Source organism: Zalophus californianus, chromosome 11, assembly GCF_009762305.2.
Source record: "Zalophus californianus isolate mZalCal1 chromosome 11, mZalCal1.pri.v2, whole genome shotgun sequence".
Lineage (NCBI taxonomy): Eukaryota > Metazoa > Chordata > Mammalia > Carnivora > Otariidae > Zalophus > Zalophus californianus.
In genome coordinates this window covers 111097037-111120430 of record NC_045605.1, presented here as the reverse complement: position 1 = coordinate 111120430, position 23394 = coordinate 111097037, and the positions used below count along the sequence as shown (strand labels likewise).

Sequence of the window (23394 nt, the reverse complement as noted above, 5' to 3'; positions counted from 1 at the left end):
GCATCCGTTGGCAGGGGCAGTGGCCCTTGGGAGGAGGGGGCCCCATCTCGGCCTGTTCCCAGCAGTAGCCAGAGCCCCAGAGATGACCTACTGCCAGGGCCGGCCAGTGAGCCCCCACAGGAACCCCTCCTCCCCCATTACTCGCCCCTCCAGGGGAGCCCCCCACCGCCGCACTCACTCCTCATGCCGGTAGCGCCACTCCTGGGTGGCGGGGTCCAGCCGGAACAGCTGTGGTTTCCAGGGCACGAGGTTCTGCTGGCGCTCGCGGGTCCGCTGCCGCTGCATCTCCTCCAGTAAAGACTTCTCCTGCGTGGCCTTGTGCTGGTCGCCCTCGCCGATGGCCCTGGTGACATGCTGCCAGAGCCTGGGGGTGGGGCACGTGCTCTGAGCAGGTGATCTGGACGGTCCCACCCCCTGGGCGCCGGAGGGGAGGCTTAGAGAGCAACCTCCACTTGCTTGCCTCCAGGGACAGGGAGCTCACTCTCTCCTGGGGAGCCTGAGTGTCTTAGAGCGCCGGTGATTCAAAGTGAGGTGGTACTCCTCGACCCTGAGCTCATACCCCCACTGGCAGGGTACTCCCTGTGGAGCGGCTGGGCATCTGCTGTCCCCAGGCCTCACTCTCCCTCAGCTGCCCCAGCGGGACATGGTGTCTGTCACAGGGGGTCCCCTCTGGTCCCCCCTCCCTGCCAGGGACACCCCAGCTCATGCTCACTGCACGGCAACCCTGCCCATCCACACCAGGCCTGGGTCCAGGGGTCCGGCGGGTGCCCGCGGGCGCCTCACCTCTCCGACTCCAGCTCTGTCTGGTCTTCCAACAGCACCGTGTGCCTCTTCAGCCTCTGCCCCCGGACTTCCCCGCTTGGGTTCCAGAAGAGCTCCATGCTTCCTCGGCCCTCCTCCTTGAGGAACACTTCTCGGTCCTGCCCCAGATGGCCCAGGCAGGAACAGAGGGGTTGGCCCCGCAGCTATTCCTATGCCCGTGGGCCCACCTCTGCCTGTCCCGGACGGCAGCTCTTACCCAGTGCCCGCTGAGACGTGCCACGACCTCCTCCCCTGACGTGATCTTCCCCGAGATCTGGTTGATGCTGGTGCTGCCCCCAAAGAAAGGCTGTGGGGACACCCCGAGACAGGGCTGGTGAGGGGCCGGTGGCCTCCCCAGCACCCTGGCGCCCCGCAGTGAGCCAGGGAGGAGGAGGCCCCTTCCTCATGAGGTGCCAGCTCTCAGCCCCCGGGACGTGGGAGGCCGGCTAGGCTGGGACCCAAAGCTGGAGGCTGCCACACTCGCCCAGCGCCTCAGCCTGAGCTCAGGGATGCAGGGGGCCTATGAGGCCTGTGTGCCCCGTGGCTGGGAAGGGGTCTGGGCCTGTCCTGGCTCTGCTGTGTGGCCTGCAGGAGCCCCTTCCTCTCTCTGGGCCCTGGCTGTGCTATGGAGATGCCAAGAGCTGCCCCCTCCTGAGTGTACCTGCTCCAGAAACCATCCCTGGGGTGTGCTGCAGCTAGTGCTACCTTGAGCTTGAATTCCAGCTCAGCTTGAAAGTTGGTCTTCTCACACTCGATGGTCACTCTCCCGCCCAGCTCCATGGTCATGGTGCCATACAGGATCCCTGAAACAGTCTCCTGCTCAGTCCTGGCACTGCGTACCCACACAGCACCGCTGACCCTGAGGAGGCCAGTGTCAGAGCCTGGGGAGGAGGACAGGAGCCCCCGAGGGCAGAGTCCCTGGGACAGAGAAGAGCTGGTGGGGGCGGGAGGCAGAACCCGGCCCACGCATGTTTCCTCAGTGACCCTCTGCCCCTGAGAGTTGCTCCGTCCGGGGACTGTCCCACCCTTGGCAGGTTCCTTCCTCCAGGATGCCCTTTCCAGGCTCCCAGGGGCCCCACTGCCCCCATGAGACGCTCGTTACCATCTGTCATTTGCTCTGTAGTTCGGGCCCCAAGGTGGGCTCCTCCATCTTCCCTGCTCGCTGCTGCGCCCAGGACTGGCCCGGCGTGTTTGTTTAAACTAATACATGCATTATACATATTTATTTCAGATTACACTCATCTATTTATTTGACAGAGAGAGAGCACAAGAGCAGGGGGGAGGGGCAAAGGGAGAAGCAGACTCCCCACCGAGCAGGGAGCCAGATGCGGGACTCGATCCCAGGACCCCGGGATCATGACCTGAGCTGAAGGCAGATGCTTAACCGACTGAGCCACCCAGGCATCCCTAATACAAGTATTTTTTAGTTAATGAAAGAAAGAACGAATCTTCTGTTTCTTGCCATGTGGAGGATTTAATCTAACTAAAGAGGAGAGCTGTGTGTATTATAAAACACTTAGACGTGTGGGATAAAGTGAAAACATAAAAAAGACAAGCAGAAGGGCTGGGAGTGCCCCCAGATCCCACCAGTGCACAGGACGGGAGCCCCGCGCTCCTGCGTGCGGCTTGCCTGGGGAGCCATCCAGGATGCTCGCACCAAGTGGGAGAGGCAGCTGGAGGGCAGGGGGTGCGGGGATCGAGAGAGAGAGAGAGAGAGAGAGAGAGAGAGAGAGAGAGAGAGGAGAGAGATGCCAGCTTTCTCTGACTACACCTGCTTTTGTAGTTTCGAACTTTGGATCCAGGTAAATACTGCATTTCCATAATTACCTACAAAATGAAATTACAAAAGCAACTGGGAGCAAAAGGAAGATGAAACAAAACAAAAAGGAAGTGGGTATCTGCCTGGTGGTGTGATCCTGGAGGGGGATTATTCCTGCCGAGTTTGCAAATCCCAGCGGGGTATGCTTAGGACAAAGCAATCCCCAAAAGGCTGTTTGCAGCCACAGCCTCTTGGGGGGAGGGCTGGTTAGTGTTACCTTACTCTGACTGTGTGTGTGTGTGAAGTGGCTAAGGAAGAGTAACCACAGCCCAGAGCAGTGTTGTTTACAAAGGGGCTTTCCCTCCAGGGTTGGGGGTGGTGAGGGGGGAAGCAAGGGGGGAGGGGGGAGACGGTTCAGCTGTCAGGCCAGTGGGTTACCAGACACCCGCCCTCTTGGATCCGGATTGGAAACCTGTCAATTTTAGTCTTAAAAAAAAGAGAGGCTTATGTTTCTTTTACTGGAAAGTTCTAGAAACAATGACAAAACCACTCTTAAGAAGCAGATCTGGTTTGCGGTCTGTGACAGGAAGTGGGCGCTTCAAGTTGAAAACATTTTGTGAGACAACTTTCCGGGCTAGGAAGTCATCAAAGAGCCAGGGGGAAAGCTCAACAAACAAGGACAAGAGCGCCCCCGCGCCGGCCGGGGCTCTGCCCTCCTGGGGGGCGGGGGGGCCTCTCACCTTTACAGTGGGCGTAGGGCATGGTGAGGGTGTAGTCCTCTGCCAGGTTCAGGAAGGTGAGTGTGGCCTTGCCGTCCAGCAGGGCCGACAGCGAGTTCCCTGGAGAGATGGGGGGGTGGTGGGTGGGACCAGTGAGCAGACGCGGGACCTCAGGACCTGGGGGCCCACCCCCTAAGTCACACGGTCTGAGCTCCCTTCTAGCAGGTGCAAAGCATCCCCGGTCCCTCCAGCCAGGTGACCATGGGCAGCTGGGCCTCTCACCTAAGCTGTGGGTCACCTCACCTCCCTGAAATTCAGATTCTGGAAAAGCGCCCCGACGCAGGGCGGACAAGGCTTGGCTCCCAGGGAGGGCTTCTGAGGCTGGAGGCTACATGCAAACCCTGCTCTGATTGTCAACCCCCCACCACGGAACTTCCGTGGCCCCGGAACTGTTCCGCTCTGTGCTGACACAGGGACCACTAATCACGCATGGCCACACAGCACGTGTGATGTGGCCGGGCCAACTGCGCAGCGGTGTCTTACTTTGGATCAATCTAAAAGCCACACGCGGCTTGTGGCGCCTGCTCTCACCCACAAGCGGTGCCCTCCCTATGGCCCAGGGGTGGGGGGCCCGCAGGCTCTGCCTGGCTCCAGGTCCCTGACCCGGACAGGTGTGGAGGGAGATAAACCTGGCCACCGCATCTGGGGGCCCAGTCCCCCCCCATCTCCCCCAGGCCCCGGGAGATCCCAGGGGAGGCCCGCCCCCCACTCACCGTAAAACCGGGACTTAGCCGCGATGCTGCCGCTAATGCAGAAGCCGTCCTTCCGGTTGCTGACGTGGAAGGCGGACACGGGAGGGTGGTGGGACACCTGTGGGCAGAGAGGCGCTCTGGAATGGCCCCGGGGGGGGGAGGGGGCCCGGCTCCCTGATGAGAAGCCCCCTTCCCGCTGCCCCACCTCGTCCCTCCGGGCCGCTCGGCGTGGGGCCATTCCCACTCTCACGCCTGCTGCCTAGGGAAGCGGACACTGAGTCGTGGGCCTGGCAGCCATCCGGGGGGATGAGATGTACGGACCCCACCCAAGGAAACCCTTCCTGCTGTCACAGTGCTGGCCCTGCATCTCCTGGGGGAATCCTGATGGGCTGGGGGGGGGCACCCGGAACGCGCACAGGGCTCAGACTCTGCCCGCCGAGGAGCCTGGTGTCCAGCCTGGGGGCGGCGGGGGCCTTGCCTGCTCCGCTATGTAGAAGGTGTGGCTGTTGGTCTGGGGATGGAACCAGCAGCAGCGGAAGGTCTCCCCCAGGATGGGGTTGTAGGGCTTCTTGATCCCCTGCAAGCAACGAATGGAAAGCTCATGTGAGGAATGGGTGGGCCACGGACCCACATGGGATGGGGTGTGGACCAAGGGGCAATGTGGGGGACTGGCTGCCCACTGCCCACACCCCCAGGAGCCCACAGGGAGGCAGTCTCTAGACGGGAGGGCCTGGTTTGCCACCAGCACCTGGGGACTGCACCCCACTGTGCTCTGGGGAGAACATGCTTTGCCCATGGTTCACATTCCGAGGGGCAGCCTATGAGATGTCCTGTCCGGTTCTTGGCTCCCAGGGGGACCTGAGACCCTCCCCAGGTCGTGCTGTCCCTGGACTTTGGACGGAACTGGTGCACAATCTGCTCAAGGCCCCGGTGGCTTCTACTGACCGTTTCATAAAATCCCAAATCCCACAGGTCTGCTCCCCTGTCCCCTGCCTCCCCTTCAGCCCCACTCACCACCTTTTTGCTCCCCAAACGGCCCAAGTTCATCCCCACTCAGGAGAGCCCTCCTTCTGGGGCTCAGACCCCCTGATCTGGTCGGGAGCAGCCGGCTGACCCTTCATGCCACCCACCAGGTGCATCACTTCCAGCTGCGTGTATGCGTGTTGTGTGTGTGTGCGCGCTTCCCCGTGGAGACGAGGCTCTGTGAGCACTCAGTGCCTGCAGATGCCCGGGGAGGACACCTGCCGCTGCCCTTGTGAGCCGCGTCTGCGCTCGGGCCTAAGTGTGACTCTGGGCCCGTCGCTCGCCCACCCCTGCCCGCCCCCCGGGCCTTAGTTCCCCACATGCACGGTGAAGTGGAAACAGAATGATGCTTTCACACTCACACGGCGCGGAACCCCGGGCGCCCCAGCAGCCAGGGGAGGGGGCGGGGCTGCGGGACCCTCCTGTCACTACCTCCCCCCTCCCCCCAGCACCCTGTGCTCAGCAGAGCCTGAGTTTCGGGTTCTCAAAAAGGTTTCTATGACTACAAGACACACCATGAAAACCACAGGTCCCAGGGGCTCCTCCAGGTGCAGGGTCGAGAGCCCCTTTCCCAGCACCGCTGTGTGTGGTCGCTGTTTCTCTGGGGTATGGAAGTCCCACTTGGGCCCTGCAGGGAACTGGGACCACCCCTGTGGGCCTGGCCTGGCTAGGAGGTCCCTGGGTGGTAGGTCAGGGTGCTGCCCCCATCTCTGAGGACCGGGGGCCACAGTGGGGACCATGTGGGGTCAGGGTGGCCCCAGGCTCTCCGAGGGGCAGGGAGGTATGGGGCCGGGGGGACGGCACGCTGCGCCTCCGCTCTTACCTTGGGCTTCTTGTAGAAACCAGACAGGTACCACCGTAGCACCAGCTTGATGCGGCTGTAGGCATCCCCCTCCAGAGCAGCCCTGGGACAGCATGGGAGAGTGACTCATTCCGGGCCGGGTCCCCGGCCACCCCCTTCCCTGTGCTCCCTCTATCCTGCCCTCCACCCGCTGTCACCTGGGCCCCTCCTGTCCTGCCCAGCCCCGGGGCCGTGGGGAGTCTCCCACCCTCCCACAGGGACCCGAATTCTCCACCTAACCAGAGGGCCTGGGCAGACAGGGCGTCGCTGGTTCAGGGCTGGCAGGGTGGCTCTGCCTTCAGGAAGGCGTCTGGGAGCTCCTCTGCACGGGCTCTTTCCAGCCTTTCCAGCCTTCGGGCTTCAGCTTGAGGGCACCGAGGCCAGGGCCCAGAACTCAGGACGCTAGAAGGTGCTGGGGGCTGCCCCACACTCACCTTTGATGGCGGGGGCCCTGACCTGACACACAGCTGCCCGCCCCCCCATGAGCTGCTCCTCATCTTGGAGACTGGGCCCACTAGCAGGCTGAGCCAGCAAAGGGACCATGGACGGAGCCCAGCCCGGGGCCCCAGGGCCCCTTCGGAAACATCCGTGGCGGGGGCAGGGGGGCGGGCAGGGGCCGAGGGAGGCTGGGGTCTGTGGTGTGCACAGGTGCGTGGGGCACCCGCCGCTCGCTCACCTGGACAGCAGGTCGGCGTGGCAGTAGTAGTCAGAGAGTTTGTCGAGGAATGAGCGGGGCTCTAGGACGAACGTGGGCAGCACCACGCGGGACAGGTCCATGCCCGGCCGCAGCTGCCTCAGCAAGACCCACATGAGACTCTTGTTCTCTTCCGACACAGTCTCTACCTGGGACGCCTGGCCCAGCTGCTGGCAGAGGGGCTGCGGTCGGGCCCCAGCTCCGTGCCGCCCGGGGAGCCGCCAGGCGGGGTGGGACAGCGGCGGCTGGCTCTAGCTACCAGGAGGCGCCCTCCGCGGCCCGGCCCCCGCTGCCCGGCCAGCCAGTCCCGCCCTGTCTGACCCCTGCCCGCCCTCGGCAAGGGTCCCATGCCCGCCCGGAGGGGCCTGTGCGGGCCCAGGCCGGCTCCTGAGGAGGCCCGGAGCTGGATTCGGGCACAGGAGGCAGGGGGTGTCCGGGCTGCCCGTGCACCCCCTTCCTGCTCCCTAGGCCTCCTCCTTTTGCAGTGGCCCCTGGGCACCCACACCGTGGGCGCCCCTGCCTCACAGAGGGGACAGCTGACTTGCCCAAGCTCACAGAGCTGGCATGAGGCAGAGGTGGGATGTGAACTCAGGGCTGTCTGTGTTTGTGGCCCAACGGCAGCCACCCCCAGGGAGGAGCGGTATCCATCACCACCCTGCTGGGCCGCCTTCAACAAGTTGCTTTGCCTCTCTGTGCCTGCACGCCTGTCCTGAGGTCTCCTGCCGGGTCTCCCAAGGTTCCCCTGTGGAGCCGAGCCTTGTCTGTGCTCAGCCTCTGAAGGGCCCCTCGGGCTGCCCGCTCTCTGCCCCTTGCCCCTCACGGGCACCATTTCCCCCCATCACGGGCCCGTCCCTACTCCCAGCTGCCAGCCCCACGGTGCTGTCAGAGGTGAACTGGGACCCGTCCTTCCACCTCCCATGTGTCCTGAACCCCCAACCTGGCCCTTCTCCACGGCTACCTGGGACCAAGGCCTCTGGGGAACCGCTCCTCCCTAGCAGGCCCGGGGCTTCTACCTCCGCCCCTCGGCCTTCTGAAGGCCTCACCTGGACCCCAGGGGTCCCCGCCTAACCCCCCCCCAGTGGCTTTCCCAACACCCTCAGCCGGGCCCTCACGGACCACCTGTGCTCCCTGAGTTGTGGCCACCCTGATCTGCTCCCCCAGTCCCCGGGGTGCTACAGGCTCCCCCCACCACCCAAGGGGCCGGCCAGGCTCTGCAGCCTCTGTCTGCTTCAGGGAGGCCGGTGAGGTACAGGGGGACACCCAGCTCCCCAGGGGGGCGGGCTCTCACCTCCCCAAACTCCTCGTGGACCTGCTCCACGTACGTGGTCCCCCTTGGCACGGGGCCCTCCAGGGTCTCTGACCAGGCGCTCCCGCTCTCGTTGGTCTTCCCGCTGTGGTCCTGAATCTCGTTTTCCGACTCCTCGGCGTTCTCTCTCTCCGACTTGTCTGAGAAAGCGTCGTTCTCCAGGGAGGACCCGTTCAGCCTGGAGGGGCAGTTGGCGCCGTGGGTCCCCGGTCAGAGGCGCGGCCCGAGCGCCCCCGCCCCTGGGGAGTGAAGGAGGCCTGCCTCCTGATCTGAGGTTCGGGTGGCCAGACTCCACGGTGCTTGGCCCTCCCGCCCACACACAAGGAGACCACATATTAGTCCCAGAGACAGCCAGGGTCCTGGGGGTCCCCAGCAGGAAGGAGACCTGGGCTTCTGGGAGGGGCCAACCCTTGCCCACCACGCCCCTGCTCACGGGCACAGATCCTGGTCATGGATGGTGGCCGAGGGGGGCAGCCCATACAGTGAGGGGGGTGATGCGTCTGGCGAGGATCCGGGCTCCCCGTCACGGCCCTGCTTGCACGTGCTGAGTCGCAGGAGGCTGGAGCATCGCAGGGCCAGCTCCAGGGCGTCCAGCCAGCAGCGGCCTGCAGGGCGGCACGGGGTGAGCCCACTGCAAGCCCGGGGAGGCCCCCCTACGCCAGAGACACCCCTGTCCCTTCCCCATCCTCCTGGGGCACAGGCACTGCTGCCGTGTCGGTGTGCATGCATGTGAGTGGGGGGGGGGGCAGATGTGAACAAGGAGAAGGCCTTAGCCAGCAGGCCCGAGTCAGGAAGAGATGCGTGCCTGGAGGAAGATGCCCTTCAGAGGATGCTCACGGCACTCCCTCAAGGTCACACCTTAGCAAGACTCAGAGCCTCAGTTCCAAGCCGGACACCTGTAGCTTCTGTATATGGAGTGGGGGAGGAGGGCCCTACGTCATGAGAACCGCCTGCCACGGGTCTCAGGGGGCACGGCGGGGGGCTGCTCCGCGGGCCTGCAGCACAGACCCGGAGGGTGGGTGGCAGGCTGGGGAGGGGGCTGCAGCGTCGTGGAGGGAGGGCTGGCCAGGGCCTGAGGGAGGCAGCTCCAGAGGGTGGAGAGTGGATGGACCAGGAGGGCAGTGGGCGACCCCAAGGCAGAGCCGGCTGAACCCTCCCATCCCTGCTGCCTTCCCGGTGGAGGCTGCCAGGGGGTTCGACCAGCACCACCTCCTTGTCCCTGGGGGTGTTAGCAGCTTTGGGGACACGTGTCCACCAGGGTGGCCCCCGATGTCCCAGTGTGATTACTAATGGCGGCCCCTCCACTCAGAGGCGTTGCCCCATGAAGTGTTCTTCTGGGGAGCACGGCTGGGGCCTGGCACGGGGAGGCGAGTGTTTGCAGGGATGGTGGCCCTGGTTCTACAGGGTTTCACCGCAGGCCCCGCCTGGGCTGAATGTTCGTGGGGCAGAGGAGGGGGTGACAAGAGCAGGGCCTGCAGGGGCACGCCTCGTGGTTACCACGAGGGACTAGACACCCTGAATGCTCTGCATCCCTTGAAGCCCCCTCCTCACCCTCCAGGAAGCCCACCCTCATACCCACAGGGTCTGTGGGCCCTCCCTCCCTGCTCATGGCCCAGCTCATGCCTCAGCCCCATCGGCCTCGTCTGACAGCTGATCTTCTCTCCACGAGACTGCGGGCACCCAGAGCACGGGCGGTCCCTCCTGGAGCGTGGATGTGGCGTCTGTCCACCAGGGGGTGGTGTGGCACCAGCAGGCAGGCCACCAGCCCCAGGCTCTGGGCGCCGAGGGCCTGGAAGCGGGCAGCCGCATTTACCCGAGGCAGCCACTGGAGGGCGCTCCAACAGCGTGCGCCGCATCTGGGGCACTTGGGATCCCCACCCAGGCCTGGCCCCCTCCTTGCTGGCAGGTGGCCGGGGCGCCGTTTTTGTCATATATTACATGTAGATGGTAACGGCCAAACCCACCGATTCAGGGGTGCCCGGCAAGCGCTTGGCACACAGTAGCTGTGATCTGCAGACTTTAAATCAGGTCATCAGGTTGTCCTGACAAGTGGGGAGCCGGGCGCTACTATTCATGGTTTACTTTGGGGAAACTGAGGCTCAGGGAGGTACTAGCAAGAGGCAGGCCTGCCTGGCCCGAGCCCAGACTTGTCCCGTGGCATCTGGCCATCTCCTCTCTTGGGGGGCAGTGGAAGGGACTGATAGTGGTCATGTGCACCGGTTTGTAAGTGGGCCAGGGCACCCACGTCGTGCGGGGTCACCAGGGAGACCCGCAGGGCAGGCGGGGACTCACCGTCCGACTCAGAGGCGGCCCTGAAGATCAGGTAGCTGCTGGGGAGGGGCTGCGTGATGGAGCCCACACTCTCGCCCTTGGGGCCCTGGGGAGACAGAGACCCGGCGTCACGTCCGAGGACACCCAGGTCACGCGGACTCACGCAAACCCCCACTGACACACACGTGGCTGCAGGCCCTCCAGGCACCTGGCAGCAAGAGAGGAGAGGGAGCTGGTGGCTCCGTCCACGGCTCTCTAGCTCCGGAACTCCCCGTTTTAGCCCGGCCGGAACCAGCACACGCACGTTCAAGATGCCCACTTAAATTCAAATCTCAAGAAAGAATACGGCTTTGTCCAGTAGGGGTATAGCCCATGCAATATTTGGGACATACTTATACTAAAAAGAACTATTCGGTGTGTGTGTCTGGAATCCTAATTTAACTGGACATTCTGGATTTCATCTGGTAACCTGACTCCCGTTGGTCCTGGGCCGGGCAGCTCCCGTTAGGAGGCTGGGTCGGGGAGGTCCGGGCTGGGAGCAGCTGCTCACACGGCCCCGTCCCTCAGCCCCACTGAGGATCCACCCGGGGGGGCCAGGGACCATATCTGATCCCCAGCCCCCGAGAGACCCGCCCCACGGCCCCCTGCAGCTGGGTGGTGGTGGGCCCACCCGGAACCCCGAGTTTCGCCTCCTGGTCGCCCCCCAGTGCCTGCCTCCCGCACGCTGTTCACAGGCCTCACCCCGCCCCCGGGGCCCGACCCGTACCTTCACGGCCCAGACGGACTGGTCCAGCGGGTGGAAGAGCTTGAAGCAGAAGCCGTCCTTCTTGGAGGGCCGCTCGATGAGCTCACAGCAGTGCAGCAGGACCGTGCCCACCCACTGGCCCACCTTGGGCGTCTTGTAGATGAGCAGTACCCCCGGCTTCAGCACGCACCACAGTTTGGTCCAGCTCTTCAGGGTTCCCCGGATCTGCGGGGAGGGGCGCCGCTGTCGGGGAGGCCGACACCCTAGGGGCACCTGGACAGTGTGGGGGCGGCGCTGGGTGGCGGGCAGAGTCCTCTTTTAGCTGGTACAAGGAGCACATAAATGACAGCGGATCCAGAGACATGCACTGAAGCCAGGAACGGATTGACTGGGGAGGCTCAAGGCCAGGGTCAAGGCCCTCCCGGGGTCCTGGGAGGAGCCAGCCACAGATGTGACTGTCGTCAGCTCTGCAAATCGTGAAACCTGTCATTTCTCTTCTCATTCCAAAGAAAAAAATTCACTCTTGTACCTCATTTCTCATCCGTAATTTTGTGGGGGGGAGGAAAGGAGCCCACGGGGGCCCAGGGCCTCGGCAGATGACCAGGTGCTGATAGGCCTGTCCTGCTTGGGGTCTGAGGCAACCCTGGGATTCGGCAGCTTTCCCTCCACCACGGGGAGCATGGAGACAAGTCCCCGGGGCTCAGTGAAGTCTGAACCCCAACCTGAGAAGGCAGAGTGCAGCCTCCCCCACTCCGTGCCCCAGCTCAGGGCTCCGTGCGCATCCCGGGACCCCATCTACGGGCCAGGGACCCCCACCTCAACTGGACAGAGGATCTCTGCAGATTTAAGGAGGTGAAGATGAGGCCACATTGAAGTGGGGTGACATGTGGACACAGACACACAGGGGCCACGCGAAGGCAGAGGGTGGAGGGGCGCGTCCAGTAGCCCAGGGAAGCCCGGGGCCCCCAGAAGCTGGAGGAGCAGGAAGTGTCCCCCCTTAGCGCCTCCGGAGGCCGGGGGCCCTGCCCACAGCTCGATGTCAGGCGCTGGCCTCCAGAACTGGGGGGACAGTGGGTCCCGAAGCCCCCAGTTCGTGGTCCTTGGTCAGGGCCCGCCGCAGGACACTGATACGGATCACAGTCCCAAAGACGCCAAACTGCCTCCTGACCGCGGAGGTGGCCAAGCCGGGAAACACACCTGCCTGCCCCGCTTACCTTGAGGCTGTCAGCCATGATGACCACGCTGGGGTCCGTCAGGGCGCTGAACAGCTGCTTCGTCGCTCGCTTCTTCTCCTGCCGGTAGTTCTCTTTCTGTGCCTGGACCCCGGGCACCCAGCGGGCAGGTCAAGGGACAAGGCCTGGGCTGGCCCCTGCCCCGGCTCTTCCCACCCGCCATGCCCCCACGGTCCAGCCCGGGGTGGGGGGTGGTGAGGACAGGGGCCGGGAGAAGAGAGGAGAGGACGTGGGGGCGGGGGGGGGGGCGGGAGGTGGCCAGGATGTGGCCTGCCCCCTCCCTTTGGCAGGCTGGGGCGTGGTGGACCTCACCGGCCCATTCCTCTGGCACATGACATACTTGTGTCCCCTTCCTGGGCCCATGCGCACCTTGAGAGCTTCCTTCTTGGTGACCTTGGCTGTTGGGGACATACATTCCTTGTCGGACCCATTGTACAGCCTGTATTCTGCCTGCAAGAGAGACTCAAGTGGGGGGCAGAAGGGCCTCAGTGTGCAGTCTGGGGCTGCGGAGGCCTGGGGGGCGGCCGGCGGGGCTTGAGATCTGAGAAGGGTGCTCCTGTCCCTCACCGCGCAACACCCTCTGTTCGGCTCTCCAGCAAGGCCGGGGGGGGGGGGGTACAGGAATGGAGGACTCGGGGTAGCCAAGCACAGCATGTGGGCGGGAGCTCAGAAGTGCCCGGGAAGCGTCCACCCCAGCCCCAGCCATGTGCCCAGCCTCTGGGCGGGGGGGCCACACTGCAGTGCGGACTCTCCTCCCCGGTGCCCTGGTTGCTGCTGAGTACAGGTCCCATGCCCGGACGCTCTCCGGGGCCTGCCCATGGCTGCGGGGAGCCAGATGGACCGAGGACAGGGCTGGACGCGCTCTGTGGACCGAAGAGCAGCAATCAGGGGTCTGGGGCTGGAAGGGGCCGTGGTCCTTTAACAGATGGGGAAACTGAGGCCTGGGGGTGGTAAGGGTAGCCAGGAGAGGAAGCAGGACTAAGGGGCTAGAGGCAGGGCAGAGCAAAGGATGGCCTGAATCCTGCCCTCCACCTGTTTCTGTTCAGCCTGTGAGCTCGGAATAGTTCTGCATTTTTAAATGGTTGAAAAAAAAAGTCAAAAGAATAGTATTTTGTGAGACATGAAAATCGTATGATTCGTGGCTCCCTTTTCTGTGACGGCAGCGTGAGTACTTGAGACAGAGCCTGGGTGACCGCGAAGACTTGCTCTCAGACTCGCCCTCGGTCCTTTCCAGAAAGAGTCGGCCCACCCGGCCCTGCTCTCTGGGCGGCGTGCCCGGGGGGTTATCGCCAGCGCCGCCCTGAGCCCCCAGGCAAGGGAGGAAGGCCCGGTAGCCTGAGCCCCACGGCCTGCAGGAGGCACGGGCCCAGTCATTGTCCCATTTGACTGAATGGGGAACTGAGGCCCAGAGAGGGTAAGCAGCTCCCCGAGGCTGCGAGCCAGGAAGCGGCAGGGCTGGGATTCACATCGTCCGGCAGGCCGGTCGTCCCCACAGCGCCATGTGCCAGGCACGGCGTCGGGCACTGGGGGTGGAAAGGAGAGGCAGGCCACCCATGAGCCCCAGAGCTGCCACAGCCGGGGCTCACTCTCATCCTCCACATCCCGCAGATGGGAAAACTGTGGCTCAGAGAGGCTCAGAACCTGCCCGGGGTCACACAGCTCACGAGGCGCCGAGCTGGGACACCGCAGGAGGGATGCGGCTGCGGTGGGGACTCTGCTCTAGAAGCAGACTTGGAGCTGAAGCAGAGTGTAGGCCAGACGCTGTCCGGTGGCAGGTCTCCGGGGGCCGGGGCTGACCCACAAAGGTGCTCCCGGAGGTCCTCCTGGGGGGTGCCCCAGCCCCCTTCACACAGGCTGTGCCCCCAGCCCGGAATGCTCTTCCCTGGAGCGGGGAAGCCCCTGCTCCCTCCTCAGGCCCCACCCAGCCACTCCCCAGGGGGAAGACAGCCCCCCGGCCCTGCTGGCCTCGGACCTGAGGACGTTACACCTGCCCTTGGCCACCTAGCACGTCCTGTGATGACAGTCACGAGGACCAGGATGCTTGTCGTCTACAACGCCCGCCCAGGGCAGGGACATCCCAGCACACCCCAGGCACGGCAGCGGGGAGCCTGGTAAGCATCTTGCGTGAGTGAATGAGTGAGTGAGTGAGTGAACCTGAGGCCCAGCTCCCCTCCAGGTGTGCTCGGGGCCTGGGGACCTGGGGGCCTGGAGGCAGGATGGAGCGTCTGTGCCCTGCATCCCTGTGGGCCTCAGTGCCGCAAGGCCACTCGGGCTCCGGTCACTGCAGCCCTGCCCGCCAGCTCTTCTGTCCTCAGGGGCACCCGGGGACCCTGGCCAGCCTGGGTCCCTCGGCGCCCTCCTGCACGCTGCTGCATATCAAGACACAGCGGGATAACACAGCGCACTCACACTCGAGAAGCACGGCTCAGAGCCAGGACCCCCAGCGTCTGACCACAAACACACAACCTCTGAAAGTGACTTCCAGAAGCCGTTTAGGACGACCTACAGAACAGGAGCTGCCTTTGCAATCACACCTGACAAGGATCTGGTGTCTAGCATATATAAAGAGCTCTTACAACCCAACAACAAGGACAAACAACACAATTCAAAGATGAGCAGAGGACCTGAACAGACGTTTCTCCAAAGGAGTCCTATGATGGTCGAGAGGCACACGCACAGATCATCAGTCATTAGGGACACACAAATCAGAACCACAGAGAGACACCACCGCATACCCACTGGGACCCACTACAACAGCGATTAAGGAAAGACCCAGAGAATCTAAGCGTGGTGCGGTTGTGAGAAAGGGGAGCCCTCCCTTGTTGCCGGTGGGGTCGTAAAATGGTGCAGACGCTGTGGGGGGGAGTCTGGCAGCTCCTCAAGAAGTTAAATACAAAATGCTTGTGAATTCCACGTGACCCCGGAGTGACCACCTGGCCCACAATCCCGGGAGCTCTTAGGGGCTCCAACACGGTCACCGGAGCTGAAGAATGAAGACAGCCCAGATGCCCACCAGCAGGTGAATGGACCAGCCAGGGGTGGGCCATCCACCCCTGGGATATGACTCAGCCCTAAACAGGACCAGGGCACGGCTACATGCCACGACACGGGTTGACTCTCAGAACACGTTGCACGATTCCATCGCCACGAAATGTGCAGAACTGGCAAGTCCACGGACACGGGAGGTGGCGTCAGGGCCACGGGGCTGGTAAGGGGGCGGGGAAGGCTCTGACGGGGTTTCGGGCTGGGGGACGGGAATGTTCTGGAACTAGACAGAGGTGGTAGTTGCACGGCACGGCAAACGCACTGAATGCCCTTGAACTGGGCACTTAAAAAGGCTGGTTTTAGAATATCCGAATTTCACTGCACAAAAAATACAGCACCTCTATTAGCTTGTGTCTTTTCCCAGGCTGGGTCTCTCAAAGCAGCCCCAAGTCGCCCTTAGGAATCTGGGGGTGTATGGAGCTTTCTCCCCCCGCCCCCGGGCTCTGACGTGTTGCAGGTTTAACTCGTTTTGTCTGGAGCGGTTTTCCCCCCCCAGGACACCGCACTCTCCTCACGCCCTCCCCCTGCGCCCACGGCCCTGCGTGCAGCTCAGGTGCCACTCAGACCTAATTACCGAATGGATGGGATCTGAAGTTCGAACCAAGTACATGTTTGTGACGGTGTTTGTATGTTATATTGGGTTGTAGAAGGACACAACTATGTTTTTGGCGTTTTTATGCCAGAAGCTTGTATCTTGAAAAAATAAGTAAAATCCAAGTGCCAACTGACGGATGAATGGATCAACAAAATGTGGTCCATCCAGGCAACGAATATTCCTCAGTCTTAAAAAAGGCAGGACACGCTGACACCTGCCACAGTGTGGATGGACCTGGGGGACGTGATGCTGAGTGAAATAAGCCAGTCATGAAAGGACAAATACTGCAGGATTCCCGACACGAGGTCCTTAGTCTCCAGATTCACAGGGACCAGAGAGTGGACGGTGGGCGCCGGGGCCGGGGGAGGGATGGGGGTCGGTGTCTCATGAGACAGAATTTTGACTGGGGAGATAGAACGTTCTGGTCATGGATGGAGGACAGCTGCACCACAGTGGTAATGTGCTTACTACCCCTGAGCTGTGCACTTAGAGACGGATAGGTCAGTAAATTTGAGGCATGTCCATTTTACTGCAATGAAGAAAGAAAAAAATAATAATTAAATAAAAATAAGTCAGTAAATAAATATGCTCTGGTTGCTCCTGCAGCAGTTGGCAGCCCTGGGGCCCAAGAAGGGAAAAAGGAAATGCAGGCTCCAGAGTGGGGGGTACCCACCAAAGGTTTGGTTTCTTTTCCGCCTGTGAGGCAGACACGGGACAGACCGTGAGAACCACAGCAAGCCCTCCTTTGATGGACGAGGGCATGAAGTCCCGGAAGAGTGAGGCCGTCGCTCGGGATCACACGGGGGGCGGCAGGTGGCTGGGCAGGGGGTGAACCTGGGGTCTGTCTGCGCTGCTCCCCAGCCCCACTGCCAGAACCCAGAGCCACCAACCTCCGTCAGTGTGTAGGGGCCACGGCTGCCCCGGCCTGAGACCCTCTGGGGAACAGAAGGGTGTGCCTAAAACCCTGCAGGCGGTGCCCGGGGCCTCGGCACCCTCCCGGGACCCAGGTTCTGCCTGGAGTGGCACAGCCGGGCCGGAGCCAAGAGGGGCTGGTCTGGGAAGCACGCAGGGGGTGGGGGTGGGGGGTGTGTGTGCATTTCCAGAACTCAGCACCCCTCTGCAGAGGGGCGCACCTGGTGGAGGGAACAGCAAGGCAAAGGCAGAGGGAGGGAAGGCTCAACCCTCGGTGGTTTCCCTACAACAGAAGGACTCCAAGGCCTCCTCTTACAGTGTTTCCTGTCCCTAAATGCCACCGAGCAGCCCACAGCCTTCTCCAGTCCCCAGCCTCCCTGGACTGTGTTATGCCCAGAAGGGGGCTCCAATAAACCAACTAACAAGCACTGTTTGTGACTCTGTCTGTCGTCCCAGCCTCCCCAGACGCGGGGTTCAGAGCTGCCCCTCCTGGCACATGCGGGCTGGGGGTGGCAGGCTAGGCCCGGTGCCCCGTTCCTCCCCCCAAGCTACCTTCCCTTGTCCCCTGGGCAGACTCCCTGTCCCTGAGTGTCCTCCCATGGCCAGGCTCTTACCGGTGGCCCCTTTGTGGCAGAGCCTGGCGTCGGGGGCCCTTCATCCCTCGGCAGCGATGGGCCATTGGGCTCTGTGTCCTTCCCTGCAAGAGAGGGGCCAGAGTGGGGACCAGGGCACGGCAGGAGGGCTGGTCCCTCCGGCTGGCCGCCCCGAGTGAGACACGGCCCTCCTGGGCAGGGCAGGACACCAGCTGAGAGATCTAACAACACCAGCCAGGGTCCCTACAGGGAGGGACCCAGGAGTGGAGGCCCAGCTCCCACGACCTGTAGGAGGAGCCCAGGCACCTGGAGGCGCTGGTGCAGCATGTCTTTTGGGGTCCCATAAGGCCAGGCACCCCGCTTTCAGAGGAAGACTGCGATGTCCAGGTTCTGAGGCACCTGGCGGGTTCAGGGTGCCCGGACCACGGCTAGCCTTCCCTCCCGCCCTGACCCTCTGGGAGCTGGGCTCTCGGAGGGAGGTAGCCGGACACGGTCCCTGTACCCCGACCTGGCAGGTGTCTGGATTCAGTCTGGGGGGAAACAGTCACCCTTCCCTAGCTCCATCTATTTTGAAGAGGGTTGCCAAAGCTCAGGTTTACGGGCAGGGGGACGAGGGCTGGGCTCAGACCTTACAGCTTACTGCCGGGTCCCCACACTGGGAAAGGGGGGATCATCCTGGCGGGGCAGTGAGGACAGGTGCCCACAGAGCCAGCCCTGGCGGGGGCTCTGCACACCCACTCTCCACAGCCCTGGGAAGGGGCTGGGGGGCTGGGGGTGGAGCATCGTGCTCTGCAGAGAAGCCAGCCTGAGGAAATGATTCCGTCCTCGGGGACCCAGGTTCCCCTGGGGCAGGAAAGGCCCCGGAACGGCGGCCACTCCAGGGGCCACAGACTTCCTGCCCCAGCCGGGGAGGCCTCCTTGCTGCCTCCGCTTCTGCATCCGCAAAGCTCCCTGTGCCCCGACACCCAACGCCCAGGCTTGGGGGTGAGCAGGCGGCTTTCTGCACTTCCCTCCAGGCCCCTGTCTTGGGGGCTTGTCCTGCAGCTGTCACCTCTGTGTGGGTGCCGCCTGCTGGCCTGGGAGGACCAGGGGCCTGTGGCAGTCGGAGGCGGGCACCGGTTCGTCTCCTCCGTCCATACCCCCTTCCTCACCCCTGCCCCCAGGACCTGACACCCCTCTCCTCCTGGAGCAGGTCCCTACCTGCTGGGTCCTGCACTGCATGGGCCAGCCGCCCTGGGGACCAAAGACCCCTGAGCCTGGCTGCCCCCTGAGACTATCCTTTCCCTCCCCCTGCTCCTGAGAAGACGCGGCAGCAGAGACGGAGGTCGGATGTATTTCCCCAGGCGTCCCGTGCCCCTGGCCCATGTCACCTGACGAGGCGCATGCCACGTGGCCTGTTTCCATATCTGCTTGTGAGATTTTGGGTGGGAGGTCCCCAGAAGCCCCCCAAGTCCTGACAGTGTGTCGGTCTGAGGCTCTGCTGGAGTCTCCAGGTGCAGGACAGACACTGCAGCTGGGAAGGGCTCGGGCATCTCTGTCCTCCCTCCCAAGGCAGGCAGCAGGCGAGGGGCAGGCGGGCTGGAGGAGGTGAGGTCTCCCAGGACACAGGAGGAAAGGCAGGCCGCTCTGGGGGCAGGAGTCACAGACACGCAGGGAGCGCTCAGCTTAGACTCTGCTGGGCGGCCAGTGAGGAATTAGGTGACGGCACAGGGAGCACCTGGAACCGGGAAGGCACCAGCAGGTGCAGGGGACCCTGTGCCCTGTGGGCTCAGTGCTTTATCCACCAGAGGCATGAGAGCCCCCCACTCCCGGTCTGGACTGTTCCCTCTCAGAGCCCGGGACTCCTTTGCAGCTAGGAGGAGGTACTAATATCCCCATTTTACAGATGAGGAAACCGCCGAGCCCCGAGAGGTCCTGCCCCTGGCCCAGGGTCACCCAGCCAGCAGAAGTGGGGCTGGGACTTAGGCGGCCTGCCCTGAGAGGCTAGGTTTGGGACTGCCCCACCACACTGCCTCTCCAACGACCAGCTGCCCCCAGAGCCCGGGCGAGGGAGCCCCCTGCTGACCTCCACGGCCAAAAGGCTGTCACCTGGCCCCACAGGTCCCAGGGCTTCAATGCCCTGCTAGCGCTTTGTTCATACTGCACAGCACCAGCACCTGGGCGGCGGTTAGCTGAGCAAGGCTGTCGCCCACCTACAGCCAGGATAGCCCAGAGAGGGGAATGGACCTGCCCGAGGTCACAGAGCCGGGGGGACCCAGGTCCCGGTGGCCGCCCCAGCCCATGCCGGCACTGACCTGGGCTGAGGGGGTAGAGCTCATTCTCTCCACCGAAGAGCAGGTTCCGGCTGAGTTTCCGGGGGTCGACTTTCTGGGGGGTGGCGGAAGGCGGACACAGTGAAAAGCGGCGGCGGAGAAAGGCCTCCTCCTTCATGGCCTGGGCGCTGGGAGGCTTCTGGAGGGAAGGAAGAGACGCGGTCACACCCACGTGGAGAGCAGGGGCGGCCCTAGGGGCCGGCGGGCAGCTTCCCACCCACCCTGGCGAGAGGCACTTCACAGGTCGGGGGTCAGTGGCAGGGGTCACCCCGTCTTATAGTCAGGCCCTCACTTGGGACGTCTCAGAAACAGATGAGGAGGGCCTGGGGGGCCTGCGGACCAGCGGGGGTGTGGTCAGCGCAGGGAAGGCCGTGCCCGGGCTTCCGAGGGCCCTCGAGGGAGGACTGCACCCAAGCCCGGGTCGGAAGCTCCGCCCAGACCAGCCCTGCGCAAGTGTAGCCCCTCGTGGGTGTGGCAGGCACCTCTCTCTGGAAACACCCCGCCCCCAGGCCCAGCACTAAATTGGCTCTGTCAACCCTGGCCATGGCCACGTGAACCTGAGACGTGCCACTGACCCATGCCCGGCCACCAGAACTTCCCTCCCTGGTGACAGCTCTAGGTGGGGAGATGGCCGCTGACGCACACGGGGGGGGGGGGGGGGGTGGTGGGGGTGGCCGAGAGCTGCCTAGAGAGAGTGGATGGTGCCCAGAGCACCAGGGGCAGCTGGCCTGGGACCAGACCCCGCTGCCCTGAGACCCTGCCCCCCACACCCCCTCGGTCTGTCCTCCCTCTGCTTCGGCTCCTCCTCGGGGGTCTCTGCTGCTAGCGCCCCAACAGCTTCACTCGGAGAGAGACACAGGTGTGCTTAAAGCCAGGTGTGCCCCGATTCACACTCTGCCCGAGCCCTGGGCACTCCTGAATGGGCTTCCTTCCTGCCCCAGGCCTAGCCCACACAGCCCACCGCTCACGAGCGGGCCTGGGCCTCCTCCTGGATCCCTGCCCCCTTGCAGCCCGGTCCCCCCAGGCCTGGCGCAAGCAGGTGACCAGTGACATAAGTCCCCAGAGCCGTCAGCCCATGTTACAGATGAGGAAATCGAGGCTCGGGGAGCTGAAGGCCTTTCCCTGTGGTCACGGCCTGGGGGTGGTGGCAGACAGGGACTCAGGCTCCTGGTCCCGTGCTCTGTCCACTCCCTAGGGCCCGCTCCGGAAAGGCCCACGGAGCCACCTCTCCTCCGGGTCTGGGGCTGTGGGCCGCCTCCCTGCGTGGGCCCATGGCTTCCAGCCAAGCCCAGGACAAAGGCCCCATTTCTTCCCAAGGCCCTGGGCCCTCCAGGGTGGGGCTGGGACACACAGAGCCTTTCTGGCTGTGACAGGGTGGGAGAGTGGGACTGGGCGGGGCTTCGGGGTGGGCAGGGGGCCCCCCCCCGGGCCTCCGTGGCAACCCAAGACCCTCCTCTGTGCCCCCTGCCTGGGGTCAGAGTGAGGGGCTCCCAGCCCGTCCAGCCCCTCCCTTCCTAACCTTGTCACCTGGCTAAGCTTGTTAGCTTTTACCGATGGGGAAACTGGTTTCAGAGAGGTTGGGATCCTGGCCCACGGTCATGCAGCTACTAAGTGGCAATGCCCGTGCTTGAGCCACCTGGGACTGACTGCAGAGCCTGGCTCCCAGCCGGCACTCCCACGGCCTCGGCTTGGTTTCCAGCAAACCCACTGCTAGGCCAGCCATGCTCGTCAGCGTCCGCGGCCGCCTGCAGCCCGCCGGGTGAGTCAGACGTGAACTGGACCTGGAGGGGCCCCCAGGCGAGCGAGGAGGGCTGAAGGCACAGGCAGGCCGCCCTCACCTGCAGCCTCGCCTCCCCTAGGGGCTAAGTCTTGCCCACACTGCCTGAGATCGGCTCGGCTCCCCCGCTGGCCTGTCTGCGCCGGCTCCACCCAGGGCACAGTGGGGAGGGCCGCGAGGATCCTGGCTGCCTTCTCAGACCCTATCGCGTGCCTTCTCCCAGCACTGCTAGCGGCCATGGAACTCTGGTCTGTGAGCTCCACCATCCGCCCATGTACCCCATCCTCCTTCCCTCCCTCCCTCCCCTCCACCCACCCATCCATCCAGCCGTGCATCTACCCGTCTACACCACCCTCCCTCCTTCCCTTCCCACCATCCATCCGCCTACCTATCCCTCCCACTTAGCTATCTCTCCATCTACCCAACGTCCCCATCATCCACTCAACTATTTATCCATCCGTTCACTTGCCCGTATACAATCCCTCCATCCATCCCCATCCACACCACCTCTCTTCTCTCCCTTCCATCCACCATCCATCCACCATCCATCCATCCACCATCCATCCACCATCCACCATCCACCCATCCACCATCCATCCATCCATCCATCCATCCATCCATCCACCATCCATCCATCCACCATCCATCCACCATCCATCCATCCATCCATCCACATCCATCCATCTACCATCCATCCATCCATCCACCATCCATCCACCATCCATCCATCCACCATCCGTCCACCATCCATCCATCACCATCCATCCACCATCCATCCATCCACCATCCATCCACCATCCATCCATCCACCATCCATCCATCCACCATCCATCCACCATCCATCCATCCACCATCCATCCACCATCCATCCACCATCCATCCATCCACCATCCATCCATCCATCCGCCATCCATCCACCATCCATCCATCCACCATCCATCCATCCATCCATCCATCCATCCACCATCCATCCACCATCCATCCACCATCCATCACCATCCATCCATCTACCATCCATCCATCCATCCCGCCATCCATCCACCATCCATCCACCATCCATCCATCCACCATCCATCCAACCACCATCCAACCACCATCCATCCATCCACCATCCATCCACCATCCATCCATCCACCATCCATCCACCATCCATCCATCCACTATCCATCCATCCACCATCCATCCACCATCCATCCATCCACCATCCATCCACCATCCATCCACCATCCATCCATCCACCATCCATCCATCCATCCGCCATCCATCCACCATCCATCCATCCACCATCCATCCATCCATCCGCCATCCATCCACCATCCATCCATCCACCATCCATCCACCATCCATCCATCCACCATCCATCCACCATCCATCCATCCACCATCCATCCACCATCCATCCATCCATCCACCATCCATCCATCCACCATCCATCCACCATCCATCCATCCACCATCCATCCATCCACCCATCCATCCATCCACCATCCATCCATCCACCATCCATCCGCCATCCATCCATCCGCCATCCATCCACCATCCATCCATCCACCATCCATCCATCCATCCGCCATCCATCCACCATCCATCCATCCACCATCCATCCACCATCCATCCATCCATCCATCCATCCACCATCCATCCATCCATCCATCCACCATCCATCCACCATCCATCCATCCACCATCCATCCATCCACCATCCATCCACCATCCATCCACCACCCATCCATCCACCATCCATCCATCCACCATCCATCCACCATCCATCCATCCACCATCCATCCACCATCCATCCATCCACCATCCATCCACCATCCATCCATCCACCATCCATCCACCATCCATCCATCCACCATCCATCCACCATCCATCCATCCACCATCCATCCACCACCCATCCATCCACCATCCATCCACCATCCATCCATCCACCATCCATCCACCATCCATCCATCCATCCACCATCCATCCATCCACCATCCATCCACCATCCATCCATCCACCATCCATCCACCATC

At 63.1% G+C, this 23394-nt stretch overlaps 1 protein-coding gene across 7 annotated transcripts in view; it reads right to left on the bottom strand.

The window, feature by feature from the left end:
* Nucleotides 1–23394, bottom strand: part of OSBPL5 (oxysterol binding protein like 5) — a 53526-nt gene that overhangs the window by 4478 nt on the left and 25654 nt on the right. For 6 of the 7 annotated variants that reach the window (XM_027579872.2, XM_027579873.2, XM_027579874.2 and 3 more), the window contains exons 2-18: nucleotides 19583–19739; nucleotides 17310–17392; nucleotides 12513–12593; nucleotides 12126–12227; nucleotides 10933–11136; nucleotides 10188–10272; nucleotides 8329–8500; nucleotides 7878–8073; nucleotides 6572–6756; nucleotides 5878–5959; nucleotides 4510–4608; nucleotides 4053–4149; nucleotides 3301–3399; nucleotides 1507–1604; nucleotides 1019–1108; nucleotides 784–920; nucleotides 179–364 (exon numbers count right to left, since the gene is read on the bottom strand). In XM_027579872.2, coding sequence (XP_027435673.2) covers nucleotides 179–364; nucleotides 784–920; nucleotides 1019–1108; nucleotides 1507–1604; nucleotides 3301–3399; nucleotides 4053–4149; nucleotides 4510–4608; nucleotides 5878–5959; nucleotides 6572–6756; nucleotides 7878–8073; nucleotides 8329–8500; nucleotides 10188–10272; nucleotides 10933–11136; nucleotides 12126–12227; nucleotides 12513–12593; nucleotides 17310–17392; nucleotides 19583–19718 — 2132 coding nt within the window. In that variant the 5' untranslated portion in view covers nucleotides 19719–19739. Of the gene's footprint in view, nucleotides 1–178; nucleotides 365–783; nucleotides 921–1018; nucleotides 1109–1506; nucleotides 1605–3300; nucleotides 3400–4052; nucleotides 4150–4509; nucleotides 4609–5877; nucleotides 5960–6571; nucleotides 6757–7877; nucleotides 8074–8328; nucleotides 8501–10187; nucleotides 10273–10932; nucleotides 11137–12125; nucleotides 12228–12512; nucleotides 12594–17309; nucleotides 17393–19582; nucleotides 19740–23394 lie in introns of those variants that run through there. The other variant, XM_027579875.2, reaches the window with a different exon arrangement.